This window comes from Oryzias latipes, chromosome 12 (genome assembly GCF_053564925.1).
Source record: "Oryzias latipes strain Hd-rR chromosome 12, Olatipes_Hd-rR_3.1".
In the NCBI taxonomy this organism is placed as follows: Eukaryota; Metazoa; Chordata; class Actinopteri; order Beloniformes; family Adrianichthyidae; genus Oryzias; species Oryzias latipes.
Genome location: NC_136248.1, coordinates 22,829,652 through 22,846,256, shown reverse-complemented (window position 1 = coordinate 22,846,256; position 16,605 = coordinate 22,829,652). Strand labels below are relative to the sequence as shown.

General features: G+C 39.8%; 1 protein-coding gene across 18 annotated transcripts in view; it reads right to left on the bottom strand.

Annotated features, from left to right (window-relative positions):
• The window catches only part of LOC101171181 (putative E3 ubiquitin-protein ligase HERC1), a 43,616-nt gene that overhangs the window by 16,034 nt on the left and 10,977 nt on the right, over positions 1–16,605 (bottom strand). For 4 of the 18 annotated variants that reach the window (XM_023960413.2, XM_023960415.2, XM_078956362.1 and 1 more), the window contains exons 15-49: positions 16,360–16,584; positions 15,839–15,991; positions 15,530–15,662; positions 14,729–14,917; positions 14,384–14,608; positions 14,007–14,180; positions 13,038–13,155; positions 12,762–12,879; positions 12,390–12,591; positions 11,791–12,091; positions 11,669–11,717; positions 11,535–11,580; positions 10,919–11,151; positions 10,636–10,833; positions 10,337–10,457; positions 9,875–10,115; positions 9,610–9,773; positions 9,303–9,455; positions 9,102–9,199; positions 8,884–8,979; positions 8,208–8,375; positions 7,890–8,129; positions 7,711–7,794; positions 7,300–7,528; positions 5,835–6,120; positions 4,737–5,509; positions 4,230–4,443; positions 3,563–3,732; positions 2,901–2,984; positions 2,084–2,270; positions 1,867–2,003; positions 1,564–1,769; positions 1,139–1,398; positions 735–787; positions 420–614 (exon numbers count right to left, since the gene is read on the bottom strand). In XM_023960413.2, coding sequence (XP_023816181.1) covers positions 420–614; positions 735–787; positions 1,139–1,398; positions 1,564–1,769; positions 1,867–2,003; positions 2,084–2,270; positions 2,901–2,984; positions 3,563–3,732; positions 4,230–4,443; positions 4,737–5,509; positions 5,835–6,120; positions 7,300–7,528; positions 7,711–7,794; positions 7,890–8,129; positions 8,208–8,375; positions 8,884–8,979; positions 9,102–9,199; positions 9,303–9,455; positions 9,610–9,773; positions 9,875–10,115; positions 10,337–10,457; positions 10,636–10,833; positions 10,919–11,151; positions 11,535–11,580; positions 11,669–11,717; positions 11,791–12,091; positions 12,390–12,591; positions 12,762–12,879; positions 13,038–13,155; positions 14,007–14,180; positions 14,384–14,608; positions 14,729–14,917; positions 15,530–15,662; positions 15,839–15,991; positions 16,360–16,584 — 6,523 coding nt within the window. Of the gene's footprint in view, positions 1–419; positions 615–734; positions 788–1,138; positions 1,399–1,563; positions 1,770–1,866; positions 2,004–2,083; positions 2,271–2,900; positions 2,985–3,562; positions 3,733–4,057; positions 4,105–4,229; positions 4,444–4,736; positions 5,510–5,834; positions 6,121–7,299; positions 7,529–7,710; positions 7,795–7,889; positions 8,130–8,207; positions 8,376–8,883; positions 8,980–9,101; positions 9,200–9,302; positions 9,456–9,609; positions 9,774–9,874; positions 10,116–10,336; positions 10,458–10,635; positions 10,834–10,918; positions 11,152–11,534; positions 11,581–11,668; positions 11,718–11,790; positions 12,092–12,389; positions 12,592–12,761; positions 12,880–13,037; positions 13,156–14,006; positions 14,181–14,383; positions 14,609–14,728; positions 14,918–15,529; positions 15,663–15,838; positions 15,992–16,359; positions 16,585–16,605 lie in introns of all 18 variants that reach the window. The other 14 variants (XM_023960417.2, XM_078956363.1, XM_078956365.1 and 11 more) reach the window with 12 other exon arrangements.

Here is a 16,605-nt window from a genome sequence, read left to right as displayed (position 1 = left end):
GATTGTTTTAACACATTTTGGGTTTGCGATTTATTGCGATATTCGCCGTCTTTTGCGATATGCATATTGCAGAGCTGGATATTGCGATAACGATAAATTTGCGGTATATTGTGCAGGCCTAATTTGATTTGTTAAATACTTCAAGCTGCCATAAGATTGTTTTAACACAAGGTAAGCAGGTAACCATTTATTGCCATTATCGCTGTCTTTTGCGATAAGCGTATTGCACAGCTTGATTTTGCGATAACAATAAATGTGCGATTTATTGTGCAGTTATTTACTTTCATCTTCTGATGTTTACTTTTATCCTCAGATTTACCTCTTTATTAAACTGTAAAATCAAATTTAATGCCCTTAAAACATTTTTTTTTCTTAAAAGATACATCTTCTTGGGTGAAAGGAAAAGACAACCATAATACCTTTAGTAGAAGTCGCAGCTGGAGATGCTGAACAGCAAGCCAAAGCCCCTAGTGGATCGGGCTCAGTATAAACTATAGGATCTGGTATCAGCTTCTTTTCCGTCAGCCCCAGTGGTCTCAGTAGGAGTCCGAAATCCTCTAGTCCTGTCAGTTTGTCCGAGTCAAAGTCATCCTGGTGGCTTATTTCCCAATCATCTGAGCAAACGGGGGGGGGGGGGGGGGGGGGGGGGGGGGGTTATAATAAAGTGGTATACTTGCACAGACTTTTTTTAGAATTTACTTTGAATATTTTTAAGTAAGCGTGACCTTCTTTACCATCTGATGTGCTGTCTCTTTGGCCAACCAAATCTGATGTCAGACCTTTCATCCTGCAGGAAGTTCATGCCAAAAAAACAACTTAAATCAAATTGTTCTTGCTTACAAAATGAGCAATTAATTCATTATATCTATAAATCATACTTGATTTCAAAACTTGAAACTGTTTTGTTAGCTTTTTTATGCAGTTATTTATTACATTTAAACAAATCAACATATAGTTGGGTAAAATTAGTTGGTATTTTTGCCCAAGAAATTTGCCCAATAAATCAATATTTCATGTAATCAAGCTGAATAATTTTTTTTTTAAATAAATAAAATTGTGAACTCAGACTCCCATCGAATCAATTCAGTGGAAAGGGAGTGAAACTTAGTCAATGCAGTCAACAAAATATATAGCGTACCTCTCATATTTGGAATTTGGATCGTTCGTATTTGCAGCCATGTACTTTTCTCTACACGAGTTGCACAGAAGGTAGAAGGGGAAGTTGGAGCCACACTCCCCTTTGAACCAGACATCAACATAAGCTCCAGAGCTGTCATAGCCCTTGCGGGCGGCGCTCTGCCCGCAGCCTGGGTGTCGCCGTTTAATGTGATTGTTGAACTGCAGAGTGAAGGTGTTGCACAGCTCACATTTCACCATCTGGCTGTTTTCTTCTCCTGTCTAAAAGAAGGGAATCATACTGGTTGATTATATATTAAAATAATAAATAAAATCTGTGCCGTACTACTTTGCTTCAATAGATTTTTAAAGAAGTAAATTGGTTCATGATCAGTTGAACTAAAGTTGGTCATGCATAAAAAAGCAATTATGAATGTTTAACATCACCTCCATTAGTTGGAGTGTGTCAGTCTCCAAACTGAGAAATGACGGTGTGAGCAGGTCCTCAAAAGTTTCTTCCTGGTATGGGTAATCCATGTAGCCCAGCTCTGACTCTTCAGCAGAGAATGGATGGACCTCCACTTGCTCTGGCCAATCACCAACTGCTGTGTGCTGCTGGTACAGCTGTGGGAGGGGGCTGGGTGACGGCAGGTCTAAAAATATGACATAGGGTGAGAATGAAAACAACATTTTCTCCACTTATGGTTGAAAATAGAACTTTTCTGTAAACTGTGCATTTTATTTGTGTACCACTTTGACCTGCTCTTCTGAAGGACGTTCTTTGAGTGGGCCCCAAGCGTCTCCGTCGGGCTGGGGGAGGTCGGTTCCGAGTGAGGTGGACATCCAAGAAGTTATCCCTCTCTATCCAGTCGAGCCCTGACAAAATGCTTTTAAAAACAAAAGGAAATCAGTGTCAAATACAACAAATGCAAAACAGAAATGTTCAGGTAACTGCAAAAAAAAAAACCTTTCGTGGGTTGGACCAGTGGGGTGTTCAGGACATTGCACCGTCTCTGGGCCGTCTGGAGACGGTGTGTCCGGAGCACCCTCTGGCCTCGGTGAGTCCGCAGCCTGCTGGTCGTCTGTTAATGGGTGCTCCAGCATCCAGCAGGCCAACACCTCAATGGTTTGAGAGTCCAGGTCTCCCGCGACATCTAAAAAAGCACGACAAGGAGAACCATTTGTCCCCATACTCCACAACGAAAATGGACTAGTGTGCGTTACATTGCAAATTAACATTGAACATCCCCAACAAGGGACCATGCTAACATTCATGCTGAGGTCAGGCTAATGCAGAAATATTTGTGAATAAGAATGGTGTGAAACCTGATAAAGTAGAGATATAAGACGTATGAAACTTATGCAAAAAAAAAAAAATGTACATACAAAAATATAGACCGGTAGATATACATCTATATAGATTTGTATGTGTAACGTGTATATAGATGCACTTGAATTTATTGACATGCTAGACAATTTATCAGTGTGAAATTGGAGTATGCTTGCACTTGACGTTGATCAATAACATTTTATTGTGCAAATGATTCTGATGTATGATTTAGTAAACAGAGTTTTTGCATATTGATATTGGGTATTAAAAAGTAGAAAGGAAAAGGTTCAAAATGAAAAACAAAACAATGAGTTTCCAATTTAATAATTATCCTGATAAAAGATATCACATTTGGTTTGAAAAGAAGTAGTTTTTGAGATTTTCTTTTTCAAATGTACATACAGCCCCTTAGGTTAAAATTGATTGGCATTGTATACAGCACTTAAAATAGTACCTGCCGCCTCCATGGCCCAGTAGATATGCCTCATTGTGAATCCCATTTCTAACAAGCGACTGGTGACAAACATTTGTGTCCGCTCTGATGGTTAAGGAAAAAAGGTGAAGTGCACGAAAAAATCCAGGAAACAAATATAAAGTCTAAAAACAGTTTAAGGGGTTGATCCATGTTTAATGTCCTCCCCACCAAATGAAATAAACTTTTATTAGATTAGACCATTAAGTCTCATGTTTTAGCTTTTTAACATCAAATGATCGCTGCAAAAAAACATCTACATCACAAACAAAACAAAAATTAATTAAGATGTCCATTTCATTTTGTAAGTGAATGCATGCACTTAAAGATCATTCAAAATCAGAGCAAAAACATGCAGTTTTGAGAAGCACTGACTTTTTAGTAAATCACATGCAAAATGCACAAGAAGTTACAATTTATTTGTTAATTTATTTACTTTTTTTACTATAATGATAATTCCCAGCAATAGTCAATTTACTTTTTGAATAAATATACATCTTAAAAGTCAGAAAACAATTTTTTTAAAGATCTGACAAATTAAAATGCCTGTCAATTGTACAATGGAATGATTCTAAAAGATAGTCTCCCTTTCTTGGCTTGTTTTGACAGAATAACTGACTCCTTGGCATTCGCCTTGCTCTTACCCAGGCTACTTCTGGCCTGTGTGCTGCAGGGGCCCGGTTCCATGAAGCTAGTCTGCTGTTCTGTGAAGGCATCACAGGAAGCAGAGCTGGCCAGGCTGAAGCAAGGGTGCAGCACTGGGGGGGCACTAACCAGGCCCGTAAGTGTAGGGAAGCGGGTTAGCACCATGTGCCTAGAGGAAGTGGAAAATATAGTAACATTGCATTGAGGCAAGGTTTTTAACCTTGGTCAAACTGACATTAGACTTTCTCTAAAATGTTCATCTTTAGAGCTTTGATTTGAAGTTTTGTTTTTTCTTTGTTTTTAAGTGAATTTTATGATAGACAGTGGCACTAAAATAGCTTTTTTTGACATGCCATTGAGTAAAAACCACACGGTTATGCTTTTTGGCTGGGTTAGACAAAGAAGAAACGGGCAGAGCTGGTGCCAACAATTAAGACCGAGCAAACAAACTCTTCTAAAGCTCCTTTTGCAAGTTACAACACATCCTAACTCACCAGATCCCTGGACTTCAGAATAGCTGCTTTTGCCACCAGAGTCAGGTCTATGATGTTCAGTAAACATTTCAACACTAATTACAATGAGAATGGCTACAGTGCTTTTGTGCAAACCTCCTAACTAAGCATCTAACATGGTTGTAACTTCAGATATTTTCCTTCTATTACTTACTGGAGGAGGCTGATGGGGAGAAAAGGGTTGAAATTATCAAGACCGTCCACTTGCAGGTTTGTTGGCAGAGAGGATGCCAAGTCTGTGTTGGAAGATGAAGCAGAGGCTCTGTTTGATTGGCCAAAGATGGCAGTGCCCTCTGAGCCAGCACTGTACAAGGACACCGAGCTGGAAGACTTGGAGATGGGCTGGGAGGACAGGCGGTGGGCGGAGTCTGTGAGGGAATGGTGGTGCTGTGGTTAGTTTGTAGTTACTCAAGCACAGACAACTTTTTTCAGATAGCAAATACAACCATGACAAATTAGCAGTCTTCATTTTTAACTGAAAACCAAGAGTAACTTTATTCAGCTGCATCAGTGTTTTTGAGATACAGTATCAGTTTTAGAACTGTTAATGACCATGACATTCATGTATTAAGTAGCTGTTTAACTTTTATTCGATCTGACAAAAAAAAAGTCATGTCATTAGCACAAGCATGCAGCATGGAAATTGAATATATTTATATACCTTTGTGTTCTTTGTCCTCCTGTCTGTTCAAGGCTCCCATGTATATCATGACTTGAGCTCTTTCCAAATCAGCGAGGGACACAATCTGTTTGATGGGACAGGGCCTGACGGCCCACTTCACCATAGTCTGCACCACGTACTGCAGCACTGATCTTAGCTCACAAACCTTGTCCCACCCTACACTGCTTGCCTTGGCCTGGTCTGGGGTTGAGCTGGAAAGGGGACTCACTGATGGCTTTGGAGGGTCAGGTTTAGGCACTAAGAGCAAGTCCGACAGCTTCTCACAGCTAAAAAAGACAGCCAGGGTTTTCAAACCTCCAGTGAGCAGATATGAGACTTTAACTGCCCTGAGTTCAAGAAGAAATGAATCATCTTTGGAGATTTGTGAGGTTTGGGGGGTCTGGGCTGAACTAGTTGATTCCTGAGAGTCGGCGGTCTTGTTGGTTTCGTTTTGCGATGGAAGCAGATCCCCCTCCACCTTTTGCTCTCTCTGCCTCCTCCACTCGTCCTCTAAAAGCCATTTTCCATCATGTGATTCACCTTCATCCAGACAGTACTGTGTCTCAGGCTCTTTAATCTCTTCAGAGTGTGTCCTTTTAGGAGGTGGATGAACCCCCATCCATCCCTGCTCTTCCAGCAGCCCCATCAGATAAATCAGATCTAACAACACTCTTGGCTTGAGACCTCCGAGGCGAGCGACATCGAGCCAGGATGTGTCGCAGGGCTCCAGTGAGGAAATTGGCGTGTCGCTGGGTGACCAAGAATTCATGGAGCTTAGTTATTGGGAAGGACGGAAAAACCCACAGAAACAGCATGGAGTGACATCAGGACGGATTTGACAGGGGATAATGGATTTAAGAATGAAAGGGAGAAGCAAGAAAAAGATCAGGAGGGAAAAATGATGAAAATAAATTTCAGACAGATTACAAAAGGAACAAAAAGGAAACACTGACAGAAAAAGAGTTCAAGTAACACACATACTGAGATGATCAAGACAAGAAAATATAAGAATTGTTCAATGGAAGTGAATGAGCTATTACATATGAGTCATTAGAAAATGTATTTTGATCATAAGTGAATGTATGCGTTTTGTGATACCTAAAAGAGAGATCAGCTTCCTCCCACTGAAGCTTGGCCAGATAGCTTCCTTCTTTTAGGACCCCGAGCAGAATGGCCCTGCGTGCGCTGGGCTTGTGCAAGCACAGACCTCCAGCACGAAGACCACTGTCGACCCCCCCAATCACAGCAAAAACAGGCCACACTTCTGTGCAAAGAGCAGCCAGCTTCACAGTAGAAAGTGGCTTTCGGTGTCCCGGGGGATCCCTGGAGCCATCACCAGTCAGATCTTTCTCACTCCCAGTCTCACAGTGTGGGAAGCACAGGTCTGTTGGAAAACAAAACACAAAAGCTGTCATCCTTTGAAGTATAAGCTTTACAAGACTGAAATTTAAAAGATAAATAAAAGACATTTACAATGTCTGCCTTGAGGCTAGAATATTGTGGGTTCCACTCCATAATCAAGTCTCACCAAAGACTCTAAAACCACATCTTTTAAATTGAACCTGAGGGCAAAAATGTCAAATACTTCTCAGAAATGTGTGTAACAGCAGCTCCCTCTGGGGGTTGGACCAAACTTTGCACAGCCGGCATGTAACAACCAGCAACACTTAAGACTTGATTTAAAACTTTATTACATTTTAAGGTGATCTACTATGATTTGAGCTTCTTGAATAAAATAACCCAATGTTGCATTTGGACTTAAAACACTGTCTAAAGTTTAAAATCTGAGTTTAAAACAGATAGAGAAAAGTAAATTAAGATTTACTCTAAACAAGCAGTGTCCAACTTTATTTCAGGGCCACAATACGATTTACTGTCAGACAATATTTTTAACGGCTGTCCTATTTTTTTATTTACCAACAGTTTTCTTTAACTTTTGAGGTTAACATTTATCTTCATCCTCTGTAAGTTATTTGTAACTTTATTTGCAGACTACATTTCATTTAGGGACAATTAAAAAGTAATATAGATTTCCCTTAACCATAACTGTCAAAATAAAAGCTAAAAAACAGACAACAAATTTAACTTCATCTGCATTGTAAGGTGCAGATACATTTAAAATAAAAAAGTAAACAAATCCTGGTATTTTCTAAAAATAATAATTGTAAATCTAATGTTTGAGCAACTTTATTAGCAGCATCCTCATAACATTAGACTTGACATTTTGACATGCATCAAGAATGAGTCAGATTTTGTGGGGAGGATCTAGTGGTTTTCCAAAATAAAACTTCCTTCAGAATAAGATATAAATAACACAAAAAAAAATTTAGGTAGTCTTTTTTTCCCTCTGCAACCCGGTACCAAGCTTCCCACGGACCGGTACCTTATTGTAAAATTACATATGAAAAAAAAACTAGAACTACTGTTGGTAGCATGAAAGGTTAGTATTTGCAAAAACTGTTCAGACTGACATCACAGACTGATTAAGAAATGGAGTGAAGACAGATTTGCTGGACGAAGAAAAGCTACTGCAACTGCTGCTTACTGCGGGAGTTTGCCTCACCTGGGTCTTTGCAGCATCCCGACTCATCCTCTCTCAGCAGGGGACCAATGAGCTCCAGCTGGCTGTGAATGTGCTGGTTAATGTGCGAGGACCACTGGTCACACTGATGGAGCCGTCGCAGGAGCTGCACTGTTGCTTCGAGCAGCACAGTGGTCCACGGGCTGCAAAGTGGCTCCCCAGGAAGGAGGTTACTCGGCATGCCTCTAATCTGCAGGTCACACAGTGCCACCTGTAACATATACAGAGATTATGTTCAGTGTTGCTTTCCCAATTATGCGACCTCGGAGATTCCTGGAATATCCAAGTCTTGAAAAGGTTTTTGCTCATAAATCGGATTCTATTCTAGTAATGTCAAATGGTTACTGTTGAAAAATTTGGATTCAAATGATGTGGGAGCACGGTCTTCCGTACCTTTTCTCCAGGATTGCTGCTGTAGAACAGCACACACGGGAAGAGTTCAGATGCAACCACACCCTCAAATGCCAACTTTGGCTCCTGGAAGATCATCAAAAGCAGTGAATAAATAAACACTTCAATCAATCTAGTCACAGGCAGTTACGGTAATTCCAATTCGAAATGTTTGCCCACACCTTGTCATTCTTAGCAAAGGAAATTGTATGGGCCTCCATGTCCAGAATGCAGGTGATGGTGTCACCCTGGGTGAAGGAAGGAAGCGTACGGACCAGCTCCCCTCCGTGGTATAAGTTCCCACTGTATGCACGATACAGCCACATGTCAGTGGTAGTGTGGTGGTTGTGATCTCTGACGGGCCAGCGGGAAACGCCGATGCACGTGCCCTCGTTGCCCCTGTTTTCTTTAGCAATGCTGAACTGAGAGCAGAGGAATAATATGGGGTTACCAAATAGCATTAAAGTCTAATTATGATAGAGAAGTGTTTCTTGAGGTACCTTCCATATATAACAGCCAGAGGTAATGGCTGTAGTAGCCAGGCCATAACCTTTCCCCCCTGAACCATGGGAGAGGATGTTCCCACTCTCCAAAGAGCAGCAGACCAGCTTTTGTGGGTCAAAGGAAAAATCTCCAATGGGGATGCACTCATCATAGCTGCTGTGATTCTGGAAAAAAAAAAAACATTAGTGGGAAATAAATGGTTGAGCACATTTTGATTTTGATTGTATTATTTACTCAAGAGAATATCAAAAATATTTTTGTCTTTTGGGGTTGTTAAAGGTTTAAGGGTCCTCGAGCTTCTTCAACTCTGCTCCCTAACCTCACTGTTAAATATCTGGTTCTCTTTCTTGGCAACCATACTGCTGCTCATTTCACTGTGTAACTAATCAGCTTTATTTCTCTGCAGTTTCCACAACTCTGCAGAAATAAGAACATTCCTTCAACATCTTTTAAAGATCTTGTTAAAAATTCCAGTCAGAAGCTCTACTTCCAGCTCTCCAGAACATTTCCACACCTCCAAAGGTATGTTGTCAGGAACAACTGACTTCATCTGATGCCCTCCTCACTTTATCCTTTCTGATTTACCAATTCAATTTCATAACCTCTTTGAAGTTCTTCTTCCATCTTTCCATCAAATTGTGGATGAATAAAATATAATTTAACAATATCTACCACTCTCTCTTTTCCAGTTGTTTCTTCGAGGTTGACTTCATCGAGCGGTTCCTCCCACATACACACAGACAACAGATGAAAGAGCTGTTTGACAATCTGGACAAAATAGAGTAAATTTGAGTCATTACACAAAAGCGGGTAGTAAAATACTAAAGATATTTCAGGGAAATAGCAGGCTTTAAAAACCTAGATGAGGCTTAAACCTTTTGAAGTCATACCTGTTGAATCTGAACAGGCTCCGAACAAGCAGGTAAAAGTCTTTCTAAAACATGAAAGGCCAAAAGTCTGGTGCGAAGGTTCTGGAAGTGTGGAGATCCTAAAAAACAAAAATGTGATGACAGAATTTTAAAAAGGAGATGGCTTTTGTTACACAAGCTACGATTAAAAAAGATGTGTGTGTGTTTTTTCCACCGTCATACCTTCGGAGCGTTTGTGCAGAATGATGGCCATTAGTGGATCAATCCACTTAACAAAAGTGGAAAGTCTTTTCATCACTCTTAATGACAAAACTCGCCTGAGAAAAACCAAGAAATCTGCCAGCTGAGATTCAACTACTTTGCTGCTTTCAGCTCCTGAAACATCAAAACAGAGGAAAAAAAACATGAAAGTTCATTTTGTCACGTTGTCATTAAAAATTTAATTTTTCCTTGTACTGTGCATGTACACCATTCAATTAAAACATTCACACATCACTAAAGAGTTGGGAGCATTTTAAATGCCACACACCAAGTATGTGTGTGCTTCTGTTGACATGCACATCCGTTCCGTCAGCCTCTCCTTTTTCTGACGTCTGTTGCTGGTGGAAACTGTGCAGGATGTTCTGCAGGTGCTGACACATGATCTCCATTAGAGCCTGGGATATTTCCAGTGGCAACAAATCCTCACAGGAACTGAGAGGAAATTATATGATTGGTTGAGCAGCAGACAAAACATAAAATCAAATAAATTAGAGCATCAATTTTGCAAGCGATTAAACTCTTGTCACGCCCACCTAGCAGCAACAGTAAGTATCTGAAGCAAGCGGGCACATGCTAGTTTGACAGCCCCACTGAGTAACGTTGGACCAGACGCCGAGGCTGCAAACCATCCCTGGTTCATCAAAGCGCAGCTGTTGTTATGTAGCATTGAGAGGATATCTAGGATGTCACTTTTGATGATGAGCACCAGGTCCACAGGTTGGTAACAGAAGTTCAGTGCAAACATTGTGGCTAACAAAAGGTGCTGGCAGGAACCTAAGTATTGATAGAGAAAGGAAAAAATATTATACAAAGACAAAAATCAACAAAAATGGAGAACAGAAATATCTAGCAGCATCTTCTGCAGCACTAATATCTACAGAATATCAATCTTTGAGTCCAGATTCTAGAGTTATTTAATAACCTCTTAGTAAATGTTGCTTTATACTTAATCAACATCTGCTCCTTCAAAATGTGTGCTTTTTTTCTAGGAATACCTGGATGTTGTTTTTCTAGCTGGACTTTCTGTTTGAGAACATGCACCACTTGTTGGTAAAAGATGTGAGCTGCTGACTGAAGCTCTCTTTGCGTTTCCATAGAAGCTGCACTTGTGCCAGACTGGATTTAGGTGAAAGAAGTAAAGACAAACAACAGCAATGAAGACAAAATATAACAGAATATATTATGTCAAGCGTTTGTCACATTAATAAATCGGATAAATTATTGATAGATTATTATGTCTTTTAAAAAAAATAACAAATCAAAGCCATCATTCTATTGTTATTATTAAATGTACCATGTAATGCTGAGTTTCATAATGAGCTCCAGACTGAGAATCAATGATTTGTGTTCCTAAAGAAAAGCACCCAGAAAGAAATTGGAGCTGCACCGACTGCAACAGAGCAGGAAAGGCTGGGGAAGCCGAGGATCGACTATTCTTCTCCTCCATCCTAGACAGGAAGGATGATATCTGACACAAGGCCTCCAAGCGCATCTGATTATAACAAAGACAGTTAGCAGTTGGTTAAAACCTTCACAATATTTAAGAGCTTAGAAGGGTTATTTGAGGTAAAAGCTACCTGTGCCCGCTGTTGCTGCTGTTGTATGGCAACAGCAATGGACTTTGGATCTGCCTGACGACAGCCTAACAGAGATGATGGGCTGGCCATGCTTCCACAGACAAAGTGAAACACTTGGTTTAAAATAGGCAAAATATTGATGCTATGTGGGTATGTGATGTCTGTTGGACTAATGCACTGCCGCAGGCGATCCCACGCATCTTTCATGATCCCCAAAGAGCACAGAGGTAAGCCTGGAGACAAGAAATGAAAACCTGCAGTCTTCACATAAAAAAAAAAAAATAAATAAAAAAAACTACTCAAACTGCATAACAGACTGCGTTTGAACAAGACATTATCCAAAGTGAGTTAAGATTGTTTGACTGGTGAAATAAATGAAAAAATTATTGTTTATTTAAAAAAACAACTGTTTCTCTTAGCTTTTGATGAGATATTGCATAGATATATATTGGTTTGGAGTAAAAATATTCAAGGTGTATTAGTCAAATGTTAAAATTCATCAAGAGAAGTTGGTGCTTTTAATTTGAAACAGCATGTTGAGTAATTTTAAAGTATCTTAGAAAAACACTAGCTTCAGCAGTAGCAGAAATTTAGGGATTTAACATTTTCCACTCACTCATTTTATTCTTTGAAGATCCATAGTTGGTTTTTGTATGCTCCAACTAAAAGAAAAAAGAAAAACATCAAAACCAGAATGTGTCTATAGTTTAGTATGCAGATGGCAGAACTGAGGTTGAACATTTGATTTACCTGTTTATGTCCACTACCAGCTGCTGTAAGGGACTCTGTTGGTGGTTTCCTGGAAAAATAAGTTGATGCCGATAGTTAGTGACCACACAAACAAACAAACTATTGTTCTACACAAATCTCACCTTCCTGCTGTGTTCACAGTTTGATTGTTTTCTCTTGTGCTGGGTTCGACCCAAGCGGGTCTGACCCCCAGTAGCAGGAACAGGCAACGGGACACGACCAGATGGCAGGCAGCGGGGAAAGAGGAGCTTTCCTCAGATTCCCAATGATTTTCCCGCAGTTGTTTGGTATCAGGGGCCCTTTCTGGGCTGGTTGGGCTCTCCATGCTGCTGGAGAGGTTGGACGTGCCAAACGACTCATAGACTGTCACATTCTGCTGCATTTGAAGGGCTTCCCGGGTGGCCATAAATGATTCTAAGACTTCTGCAGAAACAAGAAAGAGAAACAATTTATAGTCCCAATCAGTTTACAAATTTACTCCCGCCAGTCTGTAATTTTGTATGTTAAAAAAAAAAAAGCTCCCACACAGCCTACACACAGTGAGAGATTTAGGTTGAGCATATTTTAGTCAACTTAACCAGTCAAGAGATTCAGCTATATGTTCTAGTGATTTAAACCAATGTTAAAATGAATACTTGAGTAAATATTTAGATACATAAAAGAAGATAGATAGAAATCAGCATGATACTGACATCAAGTAAAAGCGATGACAGATTCTAACCTGACAAGTACATACGACTATTGCTGAATCTGTCCTCCTCGGTTGCCTCGTCCTGGTTGTGGTTTGCTGTGGGAGGTGGAGGTACCTGCACCTCTCGGTCACAGTGACTTCCTGATTGACGCCCCTGATCCTTTGCCACAGGCTCCAAGGAGCAGCATGGCTCTGTCCCATCTCTGTCTGGACTTTGGACAGACTGAGATGTCTGCAATGAAGAAACAACGTGAATATTTTTGCTTAGCAGAAAATGACAATACAACTTAATATAATGACAACAATCCTATTCATCAAAACATCCCTTTATATTGAAAATATCAAGAAAAATAATGGAAATATCTCATGAAATTATTAAGTAGGACTATTTAATGACTCTACCTGCTTAGTAGCTGCTTGCACCTGGGATATTTTCGGAGAGTTTTTAAAGGCCAGCAGAGTGCTCCTGATTTTACAAACAGTTTCATACACATCCAGCAGCATGTCACTGGGCTCATATCTGTCTCAGTTGGGTGGAGAAATAAAGCTTATTGTTGACATGGCAGCCCACAAAACAATATTTAAAGAAATCATGGAAAAATCCAGCACTTACATTGTACAGTACATTAATGAGCTTTCAAAACAGTTCTTAAACAAAAATCCACTTCTTTTACTGACCTGTCCTGGCAAAATGCCTCCTTCTGCAGGCCAGTGTGTTTCAGAAGAGCAGCCAGACTGCAGCGGCAGACCACTTCCAGGAGACAATCCCCTGAAGTGCCTCCACTCTCCCATTCTACTGACACAGCAAACGACAAAAAAGTACACCCCGATAATCAGAATCATAAAAAAGTATACAGCATCTACATTTTAGACATTTTGACTCAATTATTCAGAAACACGTTCCTTTTAAGAGACCTACTACGATAAAAATTGTTTTTGGTGTTTTTTCCATGCTCTTGTAGCACTATTTTTTCATAATGGAAGACATACCGGTACTTAAAAGAAAATCAAGCTTAACATTGCATATTTGAGTATTTCTTTGTTCAAATCCTTGTGAATCATGAGGAGGCAAAAAAAGTTCATTTGTAAAAGCTTGCACACAAGCCACAAGCTCCCTGCTCTGCTCCATTCCATCCAATGTAGGCGACTAGATCCATGTTTGTCTTTGTTTTCCTCATCTGAGCGGACATCTGGCTCATTATCAAACCCATCTGCAGTCCTCCTCCTCCTGCGGCTGTCCATTCTTTTCTTCACTTCTTTCTACCACAATTATCCCTTATTTTTTCAGATAGCTTTTTTTGGAGGGGCTTGTAGCTCCAATAATGCTCACCCTTTTTGTTACAGCTGTAATGTTAGATTGGGGATGTGAGGAGCTGTAAGATAGGGGGGGGGGGAGAGTGTAAGCAGATTGGTGACAGGAACAGTGGGTGGGCTTACTCCGTACAAAAGGTCTCGCCAATAACTCAGATGCAAATTTTTCTAAGGAACGCCAGCCGCTCTGTTAAAACTATGTCCTAGAAAACAACACAGGATTTTTTGATTTAGCTAAAAACGACATGATCATAAGTAAAAGACCGCTGGGTACACTTTTGAAATAGATCAAAAGATTATCAGAGTGAGACTTTAAAGAGAATTCAGAGTGGACACCTTTACTGTGGGCGTACTCCTCCATCTTCCACCAAAGACCACCAGCATGACCTCTGTTGGATCCGAGAGCCAGCTCCAATAAAATCCTGGTGTCTTCAGTGACATTCAGTTCTGCTACTCTGGCATCACTGCTGCCCAGCAGCACTACCTCAGTCAGCCATCCCGTGCTGAAGTCTGAAGGAAAAAGGATCAAGTCAATATGAATTCACAATTTACAACTACCGCCAACCTACTCTAACAATAAAACACCCTAATTCTTCTCTCTAAATAGTGTTGCACTTAGAATCTAATCTTTAAAATTAGGAAACTATTCTGTAAAAGCATGTTACTTACTGGCATTTAATGAGCTCACTTGCTCAACTTGAAACCTGTCTTACCTAGCTGTTGAAAGTCCATCTCAAGACCATTCCTGAGAAGGACATCCGATAACCAGACCTCTGATTTCTTCTCCTCAAGAGATGGTGGTGGTCCTTGCAGCATCCCACAAAGACAGCGACCAACCGCCAACGCAACAGACCGTTCCAGGTCCAACAACCAAACCCATCTGCAGTCGTCCTCCTCCTCATCCTCCTGCGGCTGTCCATTCTTTTCTTCACTTTTATCTACAAAAAATATCACTTATCATTTTTTCAGATAGCTTCTTTTTTTTTTACTTTCATTGTGACTAGCAATTTTGGGATTAGTGAGAAAAGTTCATAAAATGTAAAGATCGCTGAACTGACCAGAGCATATTTCCAGCTCTTGCTCCTCCAGCAGACCAGTCTCTGGCAGCAAACTGCTGTAATCATTGAGGTGCTCCAACAAGGACAGCAAATAACTGAGGAGAGGTTGAACCATGCCTACAGGCAGCAGCAGCAAGGAGTATATGATCTGACACAGGAGGCTGCCAGCCACTGAGTTGTACAACACGGCTGGATTAGAGCGGGAGACAAGAGTGGGATTAAAGTTGGGATAAAAAGGTAAAAGAACTCAGAGGATTTTACAGAAACAACAGATAAGGAAACAATGAATATCTTAAAACTAACTTGTACATTTCAAAAACTGTTAAAATAAAGAATAATTACAGTTACAATGATTATTTTCATATAAGTACTGATAGAATTAACAAACCTCTGCTAGAATTGTTGAGGACAACATTTTAATTATTGGGTTTAAATTGTTATTTTGAAAGATGCAAAATCAAACTAGATTTTGTCTTTATTAACTTAGATAAGTTTGTCAAAAATTGTGAAAAATGGCTTTTTATTGTTTTGTAAAAAAAACAACAAAAAAACAACTAACACTTCAAAAATCTTTGCAACACTTTTGCATTTAAAAGGATAAAATATAAAAAGAAAAGGGCTGAATTTAGCAAATGTGTTAATCAAATGTTTTTGCTGCAGTTTGAATTAAATTACATTTGACCTCACATTCTAAGAGCAGTGCGTTTTTTTTTGCATTTTGTGAATAAAAGAAGCAGAATAACTTGAAAAGGCCCTGAATGGATTGATTTAAAAAAAACAACAACACATAAGTAGACTTACTGTGCAGCTTTTTAATGATCCGTTTGTCTGTGGAACTCTCCTTTAACAGTTTGGTTGACCTCCTGAGTGTCTCAGCAGCACAAGGAAGCAGCAGATAGAGATGCTCATGAAGCAGAGTTACACTGCTGTCACCCTACAGAGCAGCAGGATAAACACAAACAAAAATGTAAAAATACATTTTTTACTGTAATGCATCACATGATTGTACAAAAAGATTTCCAATTGTGTTGTACAAATCTTTTATTTCTTGCACAAATCATAATTTCTGAAATCTTTCAACCCAAAAGGGGTTTATAAATGGTTGTGCACCTCAAGGCTAGACTGAATGTAGCAATGGGCAAGAAGGTGTTTGTGAAGACCAGAGAGCAGCTGGTGGAAGCGAGACGGAGGATCACTTTGTCCTCGAGTATCTTCAGATAGCTGTTTATCACTGTTTTTCTCCAATTCCCCAAACTGCTGCTCCTGTTTAGAGACAAACATAAAAAAATATATATATATATAAATATAGTAAAATTATAGCATCTAAATGTATCTACTTTTAATAAGTAGTAGTATGAATTGAAAATACATGGAAGAATTTATAAAAGCATTAACATAATTAAAACTCTGCTTCTTGTGTTTTATTGTAAAAAACTACAATTTTATTTTAATATCCATCATTTAAAGTAACTGAAGTTAAAATGGATTTTTTTTTTTATTAAAACATCAGGTTGAGTGTGGGACAACTATAAGCTCAAAGTGAATTTAGGTTATGAAACTGTTTGACAGAGAATGGCTTTGAGCAAACATCTCTATCATTCATAAAACACAAAAGAGTTTGCTGTTCGTACCGTGTAGAAACCAACACTGAGCAGCAAAGTTCTGAGCAGCACTTCTGCTAAGTGCAAAGGATCGTAGGCCTCGACAGAGCTGCACGAAGAAGGAGGTCGGCCTGACAGAGCAGGTGTCAGTGGAGGTCCCAAAGAGGTTATCTCACCAAAGTTGTTGTAACCTAATAGAGAAGCTATGTGGCTTTGGTCCTGAAGGCTGCTGAGGACCATGTCTAACTGAAGACGCTGCAAAAGATGCACAAGAGA